This window comes from Dendrobates tinctorius, unplaced genomic scaffold (genome assembly GCF_039654945.1).
Source record: "Dendrobates tinctorius isolate UK_male_01 unplaced genomic scaffold, ASM3965494v1 ptg000070l, whole genome shotgun sequence".
NCBI lineage: Eukaryota > Metazoa > Chordata > Amphibia > Anura > Dendrobatidae > Dendrobates > Dendrobates tinctorius.
Genome location: NW_027361738.1, coordinates 74,822,391 through 74,836,648, shown reverse-complemented (window position 1 = coordinate 74,836,648; position 14,258 = coordinate 74,822,391). Strand labels below are relative to the sequence as shown.

The window sequence follows — 14,258 nt, the reverse complement described above, 5'->3', positions numbered from 1 at the left end:
CCTATGTATTACCTCATGGTACCTATGTATTACCTCATGGTACCTATGTATTACCTCATGTTACCTATGTATTACCTCATTTTACCTATGTATTACCTCATGGAACCTATGTATTACGTCATGGAACCTATGTATTACGTCATGGAACCTATGTATTAGAGTCCAAACTCTGCATCTCTGCGCTCCCATCTGTTAGGTCAGACACAGTGGAGCCGTAGACTCTGCGTTTTCTTTTAGGTTTCCATCTGAAACCACGTGATGGAGATTTCTGAGATCTCCCGCACACGCTGCTTATTCGTTCCTTTCAGATTTGAAGTATCTTTTTTCTTTTCCCTATCTGCAGACAGCATATTGATTCAGCGGTTTTCATCCACTCAAATGAATGGGGAAAAAAAACCCTGCACATAAAAGCATGGATATATTACAGTGGGTTTTTTTTTTTTTTGCAGCACCAGCAGAAAAATCAGCTCGTGCTCACAGCCTTAGGCCACATTCACACGCAGCGGGTTTTTTCCCGCAGCATTTTCATGGAATTCTTTGCAATGTTTTTTTTAGCTTTTTTTGTTTGTTTTTTTTTTTTTGGGGGGGGGGTGCAGATTACATGTGATTTGTCTACAATACATGTTTATTATAGTTTAGTTTTATTCACTAAAAACGCTGCAAAAAACTTTTGCGTCTTTGCACTTTTTCACTTCTTTCTACGGGTGAAATGAACGCTGCAGAAACGCTGAAAGGACTTGCTAAGCTGCAGATTTTTTAAAAAAAGAAACCTACTCAATCAGGATGAAACAAAAGGGTGTGCATGAGATTTCTACTGGAAATATGCAGCTTTATTTGCATTAAAAAAAATAACGCTGCATGTGAACATAGCCTTAGTATTGATGGAGATAAAAGTTGGAAAAAAAACGCAGGATTTATGCTATATGTGAACATGGTCTTATGAAGGTCATGTAACCCTTCTCCCAAGCTCTGGGGCCGGAAGATGATGTAATAAGGTAAGATTTATTTTGCGCAGACTAGCACATTACAGTGAGTGAGCGGTGGCTGCAGGTAGCGGCAGCGCCAGCAGGTGGCGCCAGAGCTCAGGCGCTGGTCGGGCCGCGCCGGGAGCGGAAGAGTTACAGCTGCTGGGGGAACATTAGCGCTTGTCGGGGAGGAGGATGCGAGCAGCGCACACAATACAGAGCGGCGACATGGAGGCTGATGCGGCATCGTGATCACCCCTCCCGGGTGCTGGCGGCGGTTGCATGCGGCTCTGCGCTCCTCTCCCCCCGGGATCCTTCCAGGAACATCTAGGGCTCGAGGAGAGGACATGAGCGGCTCGGTGGTGGCGGCGCCGCTTCTCCTCTGCCTGCTGGGCTGCAACGTGTGGAGAGCGGCCGCCAAGACCCTGCAGGAGCAGAATGCAGCAGCCCAAGGTCGGTGCACAACCCCCATCCTCCTCCTCCTGCTGCACAGTGTGGGGGGGATGCTTAACCCCTTCCCTGCCTGGGCCAGGGCAGCAGGGGTAAAATTACAACCCCCCCCTGTGCGTTTAACCCCTTCCATGTCAGATTGCATGGCTTCATTAATTTTTATTTTTTTTAATATATATTTTTTGTTTAACCCTTCCCATCCCTGCCTGCAAAAAAGAGAAAAAGAAGGTTCAAGGGGTCGCACATTCCTCCCACCGAGCAGTCAGAGTTCATTGTCAGCCTTGGGGTTGACCCTTGCAGTGCCAGGCTGCTGTGATCTACTACCCTTGACATGTTTTTGTTGTGTAGTGTTTTTTTTTTTTTTTTTTTTAACCTTTCTCTTCCTGGATTGCAGGAGAATTTGGATGGTGAAAGAAGGGGGGGGTAATCTTGAGATGATGGGAAACGTTGTTGCTTTGGGTTTGACACAATGTGATCCTTGCTATTAACCATTTGTGCAGGCTCTCTTTAACCCTTTCATTAGCAACTTCAAATTTTTAATTCTAACCTCCTATTTCTGTCTATGGGTATGTGTTTAAAAAATATATATATTCATTCTTAGCACTTAAATTCAAGTCCTGGCAAAATTGATCCTGTCTGAAAATTGTAGCCTTTATTTATTTATATATCTTTTTTTTTTTGCCACCGCCATATAGAACAGGATCAATTTTTTGGAATGAGGTGTTGAGCAAAAAAGAAATGGTGCAGCTACTTTCTCGGTCGACACCGTATACCAAAATTGATCCTGTTCTATGCGGCGTTGAACAAAAAAAAAAAAAAAAAATGAAACCGTTCTCAAACAAGATCAAATTTACTGAGATGAGAATTAAAGTGTTTATTCTGTATGTATGGGTAGATTTAAATCTGGAGCTGCTGAGGAAAGGGTTAATCAGGAAACAATCCGTTATTTTCGACACCGCCTGAGATCAGGATCAGTTTTGCGGAGAGCTGAGCTGTAATAACCTTGATTTTTCACCTTTTCTCTGCCAGTTTTACATTCAGCAGAATATGGAGAGTCCGCGCTCCAATGTGAACCTGCACCCATCTGGGTTTATTATTCCTGTATTTGGCGGAAGAAGCGGCTTTCTCTCCTGGATGCGGTTTCCTTCCATTGTTCTAATGTCATTTTTTTGCTCAGGAAACTTTGGCGCTTTTCATTTTCTGTTTTGTGCTGCTTCTTGGACAGATGGAAATTTGAGCCTTCGCCACCGCTGCAACCCCCCGCCCCCCCCCTTATAAGTCGTAAAATGAAAAACAGTTTCTCAAAATGCCCCCTGATCCCTCGACCCCCCCCCCATCCCTCCACGTTTTTCTCTATCAACATAGGGGAGGGGGGGATAACAACCCCCTGAATTTTGGGCGATTTTCTTGTTTTCATAAAGTGGGGAGGATTTTTGGGATATGTGGGGTGGCGCGTCTCCTTCTCAGTTCCATATTGGTTCCCCAGTGTTCCGCTTCCAACCCAACAGTATTAAACTTTGAAATTGTAGATTTGTGTTACAATATTGAACAAAAAAAATATTGTAAAATATTAGCAAAATTTAATGGGTTTTTTTTGTTTGTTTTTTTAACCCTATGTAAAATTGTACTGGATGTAGCAAAAATCTTACTGAATCTTTCAGATGAGAAATGTAAAGACGTTTTTTTGGATCTGATTACTAATAATCCATTTTATTGTCCAGAGCTCTGCTGATGTTTAAGTTAGGAAATTGTCCAATAAGCGATTTCCAAACGTTCTCTCTGGGGTGAATAAACGCATAGATTTGCCGAAGATTTTTTTTTTTTTTTGCGATGGGAGAAATCTGCTTTGAATTTTGCGCTGGAGATTTGACAATTTTTAGAATGTTTTACATTTTATGTTGCAATTTATAGACTTTTTTTAAAATCTCCATTTACGTAGCTGGAAAACCCAATAGAAACACTTTCCGTCTGGATGTACATAGAGGGCGGCTATGGGTCTCTACAGCTTCCCTGGGACACTATCCTCAGAGTCTAGGCTGCAATTTATGGCAGCCTGTATTTGGATTACCAGGTAATTTTAAGGGTATGGCCATGTGGAGTTTTTGGATGATTTGATTCACAAGTCAGATTTGGAAGGGGGTGATTGCTAGGAGAAATACCCCAAATCTCAGTTCTTGGCACATGTTCATACAGAGGCTTTTTTTTTTTTTTTTTAAATGCAGATTCTACTTCAAAATCCACATAGAAAACTCAATTAGGCTAAGTGCACACGTAATTTTTGGTGCTGCGGACTTGGAAAAATCCACAGGTCAAAAAGACCAGCGGTTTAGGCTGCGGTTTCACACCTCTACAGTGAAGAAGGTGTGAAACCACAGCGGATTCCGCACAAAGAATTTTGACATGCTGCGGATTAGAACCCACAGCAAATCCGCGCAGAAAAATCCGCAGCATGTGCACAGCGTTTTTCAGTTTACCATTGAAAGTAATTGTACTGTACAATGCACCTAAATCTGCTGTGGACCCACAGAGCCTGAAACGCTTCGGATCCGCAGCAGAATCCGCACCGTGTGCACATGGCCTTACGCTTTCAATAAGCCTCCCATTTATTGAAATGGTAGGAGTCAAGTAGTTTTTTTTTTTTTTTTTTTTTTCCCCATCTTCTTTTTGGGAAAGCCAGAATATGTAAATTCTGAATCGATTCAAGCAGAAATGATGCAAGAAGTCAAATTGGGAACGTGTTTTTTTTTTTTTTTTTTTATCCCAAGACAAAAAGTGATAAATCACATTAAAAATGGCCAAAAGCATAGGGCTTAATTTACATCTGCCCTCTTCTTGAGTAAGATATCCCATCTTAGGCCGGGGTCACACTTGCGAGTGCAATGCGAGACACTCGCACATCAATACCCGCCACTGCCGCCGGCGCTCCGGACCGGAGTGTGCTGCTTTAAAAATGAGCAATTGTGCAACTAAATAGTGAGTATGCAGAGCCTTTTCTTTATTCATTGTTCTACCTCTTGGTGTTTTGAGAATGAGGGGGGAATAATGGAGAACTACAATGGTTGGCACTAGTTGTGATACATCTCCCACAATGGCTTTTGCCTCTACAGTCTGTATTGTTATGCACTAAGGTGGCCATAAAGTTTTTTTGTTTTTTTTTGTTTTTTTTTATCCTCTCGTCCCTTTTGTTGCTATGGCCACTTGATATCCTTTTCCTGTCACCCCTTTTGTCTTGATCCCTTTTTTTATTTCCTCCTCAGCTCTCCAGGAGCCTGGCCTTGCTCCAACCCTCTCCTGAGTATTCACATAACTTTATGATCTCATTTTGTAGGATGTTCTAGAACCTGAACGATTCTATAAGATATTGTTTTAATGCGTTTCAAAGTCAGGTTGATTCGTTCTTCGGGTGTCGAAATGCGTTGTATGAATGGATAAAGATCCAGAGAACATCCGTCTTCTCACTGCGGCAGCAGCGCCCAGGAATCGCCGCACCTTTCCCGTTTTGTTTCAATATATAGATGGCGGTTATCATATCCGTTATGGTTTGATTAAAGCTGAGAGAGTCATTTGCTACAAGAGGTTAATGCCGTCACCTCAGACAGGAGAGGGGCTTTTAGGCTGAGGGAGAGGGCGATTGTCCATTTATTGCAGATGGGATAAGCATTTGCCAGCAGAACCGTCCATTCCTGCTGGTAACTTTGACTTTCTCGCTGTATTAACACTGAAGTCATCCTCTCTCGTGGGATTTTTTTTTTCCTTTCCTCTCTCTCATCATTACATTGCTTATTGGATTCAAGGGATTTTCCAGTTTTGGAAAACTCTTGTCTGCCGGCTGCAGTTCATAGAAACAAAACAAAAAAAAAAATCTGATCATTAATCGTCCTCCCCAGGTTCAGTGCCGATCTTCTGTAGCTGCTCTCAGTGTTTGGCTCATGCCATCAACTTGGGCAGAGCCGCGGAGTTCACCGTTTCACTGCAGCGCTGATCATGTGACCTCGGCACTGCAAACCGTAACAGACGTCGTGCTGGCGGTGGAGACTGCTCTCAACCCGTGGAGGCAGGACATTGAAAACTGGGCTCCGTGGGCTTGTCCACATTGTGGATTGGTGCAGGAGCTGCCTCCTTTACATTGAATGCTTTATTTTGGTTTCTAAAATAGACCAAAGTGAAGCATGGTGTTTTTTTTTGTTTTTTTTTGTGTGTTTTCGAGCATGTACACACTATACAGGGACTGATTAACGTTCATTTACATAAGCGTGTAAAGCCTCATTCACATGTCAGTGTTTTAAACATGTGAAAAAATATTACCGGTGTCAGTGTTGTGCATCACTGAATCACCAGTGTGCCCCTTTTTTGCCGTCGGCATGTCACTAGTGTGCCCCTTTTTTGCCGTCGGCATGTCATCAATGTTTTTTCACGGATGAATGAATAAATAAATGGCAGCCTCTCCTACACTTTGCAGTGTTGAACACGGACGGCGCATGGATTGTACGCTGCTGCCATCCGTGTGCTGTACTTGTTTTTCAGACTTTTATTGGCTCTTGTCATCCGTGCTGCCAGAACAAACCTGACATGTGAACTGCCCCATAGATTATAATGGGTATGTGTTGCATCCGTGAAAAAAATGGATGCAATATGGATGTCTGAATGAGGCCTACATACGGTTTACTTGTGTTTTTTTTTTTTTTTCTTATTAGGTACCAAAAACCTTGATTGCTAATATCTCTGCTACAGACAGGCGAAATTTAAAATAAAAAAGAAAAATTTCTGTCCTGGATTAAAAAAGGAAGTTTTTTTTTTTTTTCATTTTTTTTTTCCCATGAAAGAGCACCACTTTGTTCTATTGAAAGTGTCTGGTGTCGCTGCAGCATGAAGGAGAAAGAGCTGCAATACCAGACACGTTGCGTGGACAGGAGAGGCGCTACGTCCAGATAAGAAGCAAAGCCTGTTCTCTAATTCCAAAGTACTTCTATCGGCGCACATGTAAAGTTGTCAGAACCAAACCTGCATTCTGTTGGTGTCGGATGAGACAGTGGAGGCTTTGATTCTGCTGAAGGTGATCTGATCTCCTTGGATGGAGGGTTACACTTGTACGTGACTCTGGATAAGTGACCTGAGGCTGCATCTCTCTGTGCTGCTGTTCTGTACGGAGATGATGGATGGCCGCCGTCATTAGCCGCAGAGTGGATCAGATCTGTGCGCTGCGCGGAGATGCGTGCTGAACACTGGGATTCTTGTTGATTGGTTCTGTAAATCTAAGATCGCCGAATCGATGTGTGCGGTGATTATACATGGAGACAACGCTGATCGATTTAACAGCGGACTTGAATGGTGTCCAGATCAGGTTTACTGTTAGTTCAGCATTTGCTCATCCTCTTAATTAAGGGTCCCTTTTACACGGACTGATAAATTGGCGGCAATGATTGCCAACCGGCGCTTGTTTACTTTCCTTCGCACGTTGCAATGATGGTGAGAAGGTTCGTCCGCACCATTGACCATTTGTTCCCCCCTCACTTTTTTTTTTTTTTTTTTTTTTTTTTTATTCTTGTCGGCAGCAGAATGATTTCACCCAATGTGCCCACCTAAAATATGCCGCCATCAACAGCTGAGGAACGTTTTGTAGTTCGTTCACTGGGCAAGATCAGGGTGAGGCCACAGCCGGCTGAAGCTTTGCCCAGTGGGGTAGTCAGTTGTATCACAGCGAGTGTGTGAAGTATTGGACAACGTCGTCGTCCACAGCGCGTGGGCGCACCCTTCCAATGATCGGGAGTAAGAAATCATGACGGCAAATTGATTTTGTGGTTTGGATGGGGACGCCATTGGTGCTAATATATTGCTCAGAATGTTTTACGGTACTTTTAGGCTGTGTGCACACGATGCAGATTTGCAGCGGATTTTACCGCGCAGAAACGTTGCATTTCTGCATTGTGATGTACAGTAGCCTTAAAATCAATGTAAAAAAAAAAACCACTGTGCAGACGCTGCGGATTTTTCCGCGCGGTTTTCCCGCGGTACAAAATCCGCAGCATGTTACTTCTTTTGTGCGGTTTTCCATCTCCCCTGTCACCAAATCCGCAGGGGGAAGACCGCGATGAAAAACCGCACAAAAACCGCATGAAAAATGGAGGAAATCCGCAGGGCCAAAAAGTACGTCTGCACTCAGCCTTAGGGTGTGTGCATACGCTGCGGATTCTGCTGCAGATCTGCAGCAGTTTTTGCTGTGGTGTACCGTACCATTCTAACCTATGGAAATCAAAAGCCGCAGTGCGGATTTTTCTGCGCAGATTGACATGTGAATTCTTTCTGCGGATTCCGCTGCGGTTTACTATCCCCTCCTTTGTAGAGATAATAAACCGCAGGGCAAAACAGCAGGCTAATCTGCAGATAAACCGCAGGTCTTTTGACCTGTGGCTTTTCCAAAATCTGCAAAGATCAATCCACAGCGTGTGCACATAGCCATTGCCTCACTCAGCGCTGTAGGTGTAAGGCTGTGTCCTAGAGAACACAGGAGCACTTTGGGTGAGCAGAGGGGTCCTTGCATGTCGGGAAATCGGGGAAGTTGGCTGTCGGCCGAAGGTACATTCTTCTGGGGGGGGGGGGTTTCCTCAATGACAACATCCATCCACCCAAACTTTGAGTGCCAAGAGTAAATTTCTAGGTGGCTGCCAAGTTCCTTACGCAGTCTTCTCCTCCCAAGTTTGCGATTACCGCTATACAAGGTTCTTGCATTCACTGAGCAGCTGATCGGTTGCTTCGCTCCACGCTTTCTCATTGGTTCTTTTAGTAGTCTGCGTTCTACAGTTCCGGATGACTCCGATGGATGTTGTGGTTACTATGGCGAGCGTGCTATAAAACATCCTTCAGAAAGGAACCTTTTCTTTAAAGTGCTCGAGTGTTGTCCTTTTTTTTTTTTTTTTCTTATGCCGATGCTTCCGCATTGAAGGCATTCTTTGACAGTGATGAATTCTCCGAGAGATTCGTGGCCTTCGGGGATAACTCTGATATCATGATTTTGGAGCAGTATGACCACATTTGCCGTATGTGGCTGCACTCAGTTGTGATGCGCGTCCATCCCCAGAGGTCTGAGGCTTGGTTAGTCCCATCCTGGAGAAGGGCCATCCGTGTGTACGTAATATAATGACTCCCTAATCTGATGTTGTGCCGGTAGCTCTTAATGTGGTTGGCAGATCCTCCTATAAAATACTGTGAATCATCGCTCGTTCCTGTTGCTGCATTGGTGTGGAAAATTGTGCTGAGTGTTTTGCAGGTCAGCATGGATTCCAGTACGAGACTAATAATGTTCCATATTACCGTAGATTAGTCAACTTTTACCACTGATAAAGCTGTGGTTTCCTGTACCTCTTAAGCTGCTTGCATAATGCTAAAGCTAGAAAGCCAGCACAAAAATCAGTACATGTTCTGGTTACATCAGTTGATGTTCCTCACCCATTGGACAGTATCTTGAATTATGGCTTCTATAAGGATTTTTTTTTTTTTTTTTTTTCGTTAGAAGGGTCCTGGGTTAATTAGATGCCAGGGTGTCCAGCTACTACAATCCTTACCAATTTGTTGGAAGTGTACAGCTTTCCTGCAGTGCCTCCGGAGGAGAGATAAGGCATTACACCGTATCATCAATAGGGAGGCTACTATTTTAAATGACCAGGGTCCTGACTGGTTGAACACGCCTTTATTTGTATTTGAAAATGAGTTTTCTAAACCTGATCATCCATTTATAGAGGTATCAGTATCTCTTGATTTGTCCTGTATCTGTAGGAACCCCTGCCTATCAGCTGTGTGAAGATGCCTTCATTTTTTGGATAGCTACTTGTCTGTACTGTGGTAATGTTCGATACTGCTGGGCTCCAGCTTAACCCCATTAAGGTGAACGGAGCTGAGCTGCAGTACCAGACCACGCCTTATTGGATGTATGGCGCTGCGTCTACATAAGCACCACAGCCCATGCATTCTGAGGTTTTGTGAAGGTTTGTGCCACCCTTATTAAACATTGGTGGCCTATCCTAATTATAGATCATCAATTTTTGGATTCTTTAAAGGCGGAAGCAGGGGGGGGGGGGTTGTTTCATCTTCTTCAAAGGTTAAAATTGCAATGTGTTTTGTAAAAAACAAGGAACTTTGCAATTGACTTCTTATTAAAAATTCTCTGTCAAGAGCGGAGGGATTTATATTTCTGTAGTTTATTGCTCATTGGTTAGGTTATCGGCCACTTCTGCACTCTACCAGGAGTGGCCATTTCCTGAGCAAGCAGTGCAACTCTTGCAGGCTTTTTGCTTTAGCGCTATGTTGGACCCGCCGCACTTCAGCGACCCTGCTCTCCTCCTATTCTGTAGCTGCAAAGCTGCAGCATTAAGGATCGCCCAGTTCAGACAGCAGCTCGCTGCCCATGATGCATCCGGTCAGTCATCAGGAGCTACTGCCCCTGTGCAAGCAGGAGGCAGGGGAGCGCTGCGCTGTTGAAGAGAGCAGATGCTACAACCTTATCTAAAAACGTCTTTTGTTTGTTCTTGTACCCTCCCAAAAATATTTTTAAAAGGGTATCAATACTCGCCCTCACAGATTTCCCTCCCCACTATACATCTCCCATAGCGACGCCTAATTGGTCCCTGCTTCTTGGTCCCATCTTGTAAATGTCCAAGAATGCCAGCGCAGACAATCACTGCCTTAAGTGGTGACCATGTTGGCTGCTGATTGTCAGGATAGATATTTGGGGTGGGTCAAAATAAAACCAGGAAGCGACAACCTGGTAAGCTGGGGAAGGGTCAAGGCGGTTGAGTATAAATTTTCTGTATATATAATATTTTTATTTTTTTTTTAACCAGTTTGTTTAATTTTCAAAACTGCTTTATTGGCTGGACAACCCCTTCTAACCTTGAGGTAGGTCATCTAAAAAAAAAAAAAAAAAAAAAATACCGTTGAGGGTTTAATATTAAGAGGTTTCAGTTTTCAGTGACGTGGCTCCTGATTGTTTGGTGTTAATCCATTATCTCAGCCAGAAACGTGACCTTGATGTCGGTGTTTGTCAGCAAAATTCAGTAAGAGAGCGTTTTGCATTTAGTTTCTTCTGCCTGGAATCTGTGTCCTGCCCATAGATCTGAGCAGTTAATTTACATATTAGGGAAAATGGAAATTTTTCAGGAATAAGACATTGGATCACAGATGTCAAGGTATTTTATTCGGATTCCTATGACCTACATGCCCATATATATGACTTAGGAGAATGGTTCCTACTGATACAGATTACAAATGCTTTAGAAAACTTCTCCAGAGACCTTACTCCAGTGGGAGACTGGAGTGATATGCGCCGCCCCCCCAACACATGCAACATTTGATTAAAGTCTGAGTTCATGAATCTGTCTAAAACATCTGGATAAGCAAAGTTTTTGAGAAAAAATGGCGAAAAACATGTCGAATAAGGGGCAAATAATTAAGACGCTAAGAGCAAAATACTGGAGAAAAGCAATGAAAGTCGGGGGCCATGTACTGGTGCTTTCCTGAGAACTACGGCATATAGCCCTTTTTCTGATCTTGTGTGATGTCACATATCCAAATTTGATGATAACTGATGCACCAGCAAAGAGGAAAAGGACACCTTTATAGAAGTGCAAAATTCAGGTCCAGGGCCCTAATACAAAACCTATAATGGGCCCCCACTTTCCATGGCTCTTATATTACAAACGGTGATACATATAGTGACGTATCTGTGTGTGTATGTGTGTGTGTGTGTGGAGTACAGTCCTGCTTTTGTCTAGAAACACTGACATATTTGCAAAAATACTCTGCAGTAAAAATATGACAGTGATCAGCAAGTGCTTGATAACAAATACAGGGTATTTAGTCGATACGTTTTTTTTGCAAAAAACGTATACCAAGCTGCTCCACCACGTCAAGGTAACCCCTATTGAAGCAGTCCCTATCTAATGTATTTAAAACCTGAACATGTGAACAGTGTCTAAAATGAACAGGATTCAGACAGGCGCTCCCTAGTATGGGCTTGTGGTGTGAGATGGCTCTTTTGTGCATGTTTTGTGCTACAATAGGGGTTACCGTGATGTGGTGGAGCAGCTTGGTATACTTTTTTTTTTTCAAAAAAACTTATCGACTAAATACCCTGTATTTGTTATCCAGCACTTGCTGATCACTGTCATATTTTTACTGCAGAGTATTTTTGCAAATGTCATTCTGTGTTTCCTTGTGTTTCAGTTAGTGGGTGGTGTGAACGTTGTGTGAGCGACTTGTTCACATTTGTGCATGTCACATGTTTTTAATCTGCTTTTGTCTAGATCTAGTAGAATAGATGGATCCTCTGGCTTCTGCTGATTCTCTCTCCCAGTCTACTCAGTAAAGCTGACACATGAGCTGTGCAAAACATAAAATGTCAGGTGATTTTTTTTTTTTTTTTGATTCAAAAAAAAATGTAGAAAACCTGATTTACATTAATTTTCATTTCTTATACTTTTGTGAAAAGTTTCACTGTGGAAATCTATAACCATTTCACACACTAGAATTTTGGACGTACATCTGCTTACTGCAGTATGTTGCCTACAGGATTCATGTGATGCTGAGAATGTACTTTGGCGTAGCTTGGGGATCTCGGATCGGTGGAGATGTTCTGTATTGTCATTCTTCTGCTTTTGTCTATATTGTTGCTGTTTTTTGCACATGACTGTGAAGCTGTGGGATTTTTTTTTTTTCTGCATCCAAAAATGGTTTGTCCTAGAGAAAAATTAAAATCCGACCTCTCCACATTGAACATAAGGGATTAATTGGGGCTGCGGAAGAGAAACTAATTATAAATGGGGAAGTGAGCGAGAGCTGATCTGTCAACCTCCATTAAAGTAGGACCTCCTGCATTCACCAGGTAATTACAATAGTGGCTTTTTTTTTTTTCCCACAAAAAATCTTAAAAGTGAGATTTGTTTACTCCAGAGGTGGGAGAAGTATGCTTCCGAGGCAGGAGAATAAGCAGCCACAGCCGAGGCCTCGTCCATCACTTGTCAGTCACTTGCGTGATAGTACTGACGACTGGAGGCAGTGGAGTTGCATTCCCTGACGAGCTGGTGACAGCGGTGGGATCTACAAGGCTCTCACAGCTGTTATCCTGAAATCTGCCTATGTGCCGACACAGCGCCATTTTCCTGAAGCTCACCTCCAGGAGATCAATGGCGTCACGTCGCCGGGACACGCCGTCCTCCAAGGCCATGGCCCGCAGCTGCGCCCCACTCCTGCCACCACCAGCTCCATGCAGCGGCGACCCTGCCTCCTGTGACCCCACTCCACCTCTGAGACCCCTTATTTTTCTCCCCAAATATTTTTTTTGGGGAAAAAAAGCGCACTTTATAGTCCCAAAAAATACGGTAGTTTTAAATGCTGCCAAAAAAAAAAAGTTTGTACTGTTAATTCTTTCAGCGTTTTTTTTTTTTTCAACATGAAAAGCAATGAGTGCAAAAAAAACGCAGCCATGCCTTCTTGGTGAATAAAACTAACTTTATTAAACATGTACTTTAGATATAGTTAAATAGTTCTCAGCAAAAATTCTACTTGCTTTTTTGTAAGCAGCTCCGTTACTGCCAAGTGAGCAAAAAAATGCAACGTCTGAGTCTCCTGTAGAAAACCAGTGCAGTGAGGACTCAAAAACAAAGAAAAAAAAAAAAAAAATTGTGAAGCTGGACAAACCGCTTGTGCTAAATATTGGTATTGTACTTAAAGGGGTTTATTAGAAGAGAAAACTTCTGAGCTGAGCATGTGTGACAACCAGCACTGGTTATAGAAACCTACTGGTCCCTGCAGCAATCAACAGGACTGGGAATTTGTATCCCCGATTACAAAATGCAGCTCGTCCGCTGCCTGACCGGCGGCGCCATTCATTCTCAGTGGGGCAGTCTTAAAGTGCAGCGCTGGGCAGCCATATAGAGAATGGGAACAAAAACCTAAAATTTTCTCATGGGATATTTGTGTCTCGCTAATTCTGTTCTAAGCCTTATGTTCCAGTTATCAGCTGTCTGACTGCTTAGTCTGCATGCCGGAGGATGTGATAACCTTGGATGTAGTTCTATTTTTGACCCTTGTGTGTTTTTTTTTTCTTTTTTTTTTTTCTTTGTCTTTTTTGCCCCCCGCTTTTTTTGTTTTGCAGTTGTGGGAAAAATGTTTTTCCTTATATGACGAAAGTGCAAAAATATAGACACGTCCTGTGACCCTTGGCCGACAATAAAAAAAAAAAATTTTGACCCTTCCTGCCTTTCCTTTAGTAGTAATATACCCCAGATGGGTGCAACAAAATGAGCAACTTTTTAAAAACTTGATTTCATGATACTCTGTCTGGAGATGTTTTTGCTCCGTCTTGTTATATGGCCACCCAGTGGTTGTGATGTGAGTTGCAGCCTGTCCAAGTTTTTATAACATGTACTGAATTTGTACAGTGACATATGAATGCAAGTCAATATGAGGTGCCTTTATCACTGCTAATAAAAAAGACTTACTTTGCCTGCTGGCAAATTCTCCACCGGCACATGCCAGTTGCTCATAACATTGCTTGGGTGCTGGGTGGCCGGAAGGATGGGAGCACCGCCATGGCACCTACCGGCACCTTCATTTTGCAGATTTGTCGGGGTTAGGCCCCACCTCAGGACATTTCTGGCCTAACCTTAGATCAGGCAAATAACCATTGTTTGATCTCATGCTTATATCCTACGATCCAGTGGTTTGGGAAAGGGGTGGTAGTAACTTTTTGGACAGATTACTTTATGGGTGTTGGTAATCTTTTATTTGCCACGGGTCGGTGATTGGATTTTTTTTTTTCCACTTGCCATATGGGAATTTGCCGCTCTCCGC

General features: G+C 43.1%; 1 protein-coding gene across 1 annotated transcript in view; it reads left to right on the top strand.

Annotated features, from left to right (window-relative positions):
* Positions 1–1,101: 1,101 nt before the first annotated feature.
* The window catches only part of FAM171A1 (family with sequence similarity 171 member A1), a 120,917-nt gene continuing 107,760 nt past the window's right edge, over positions 1,102–14,258 (top strand). Inside the window, exon 1 of the mRNA XM_073581927.1 lies at positions 1,102–1,418. Coding sequence (XP_073438028.1) covers positions 1,313–1,418 — 106 coding nt within the window. The 5' untranslated portion in view covers positions 1,102–1,312. The remainder of the gene's footprint in view (positions 1,419–14,258) is intronic.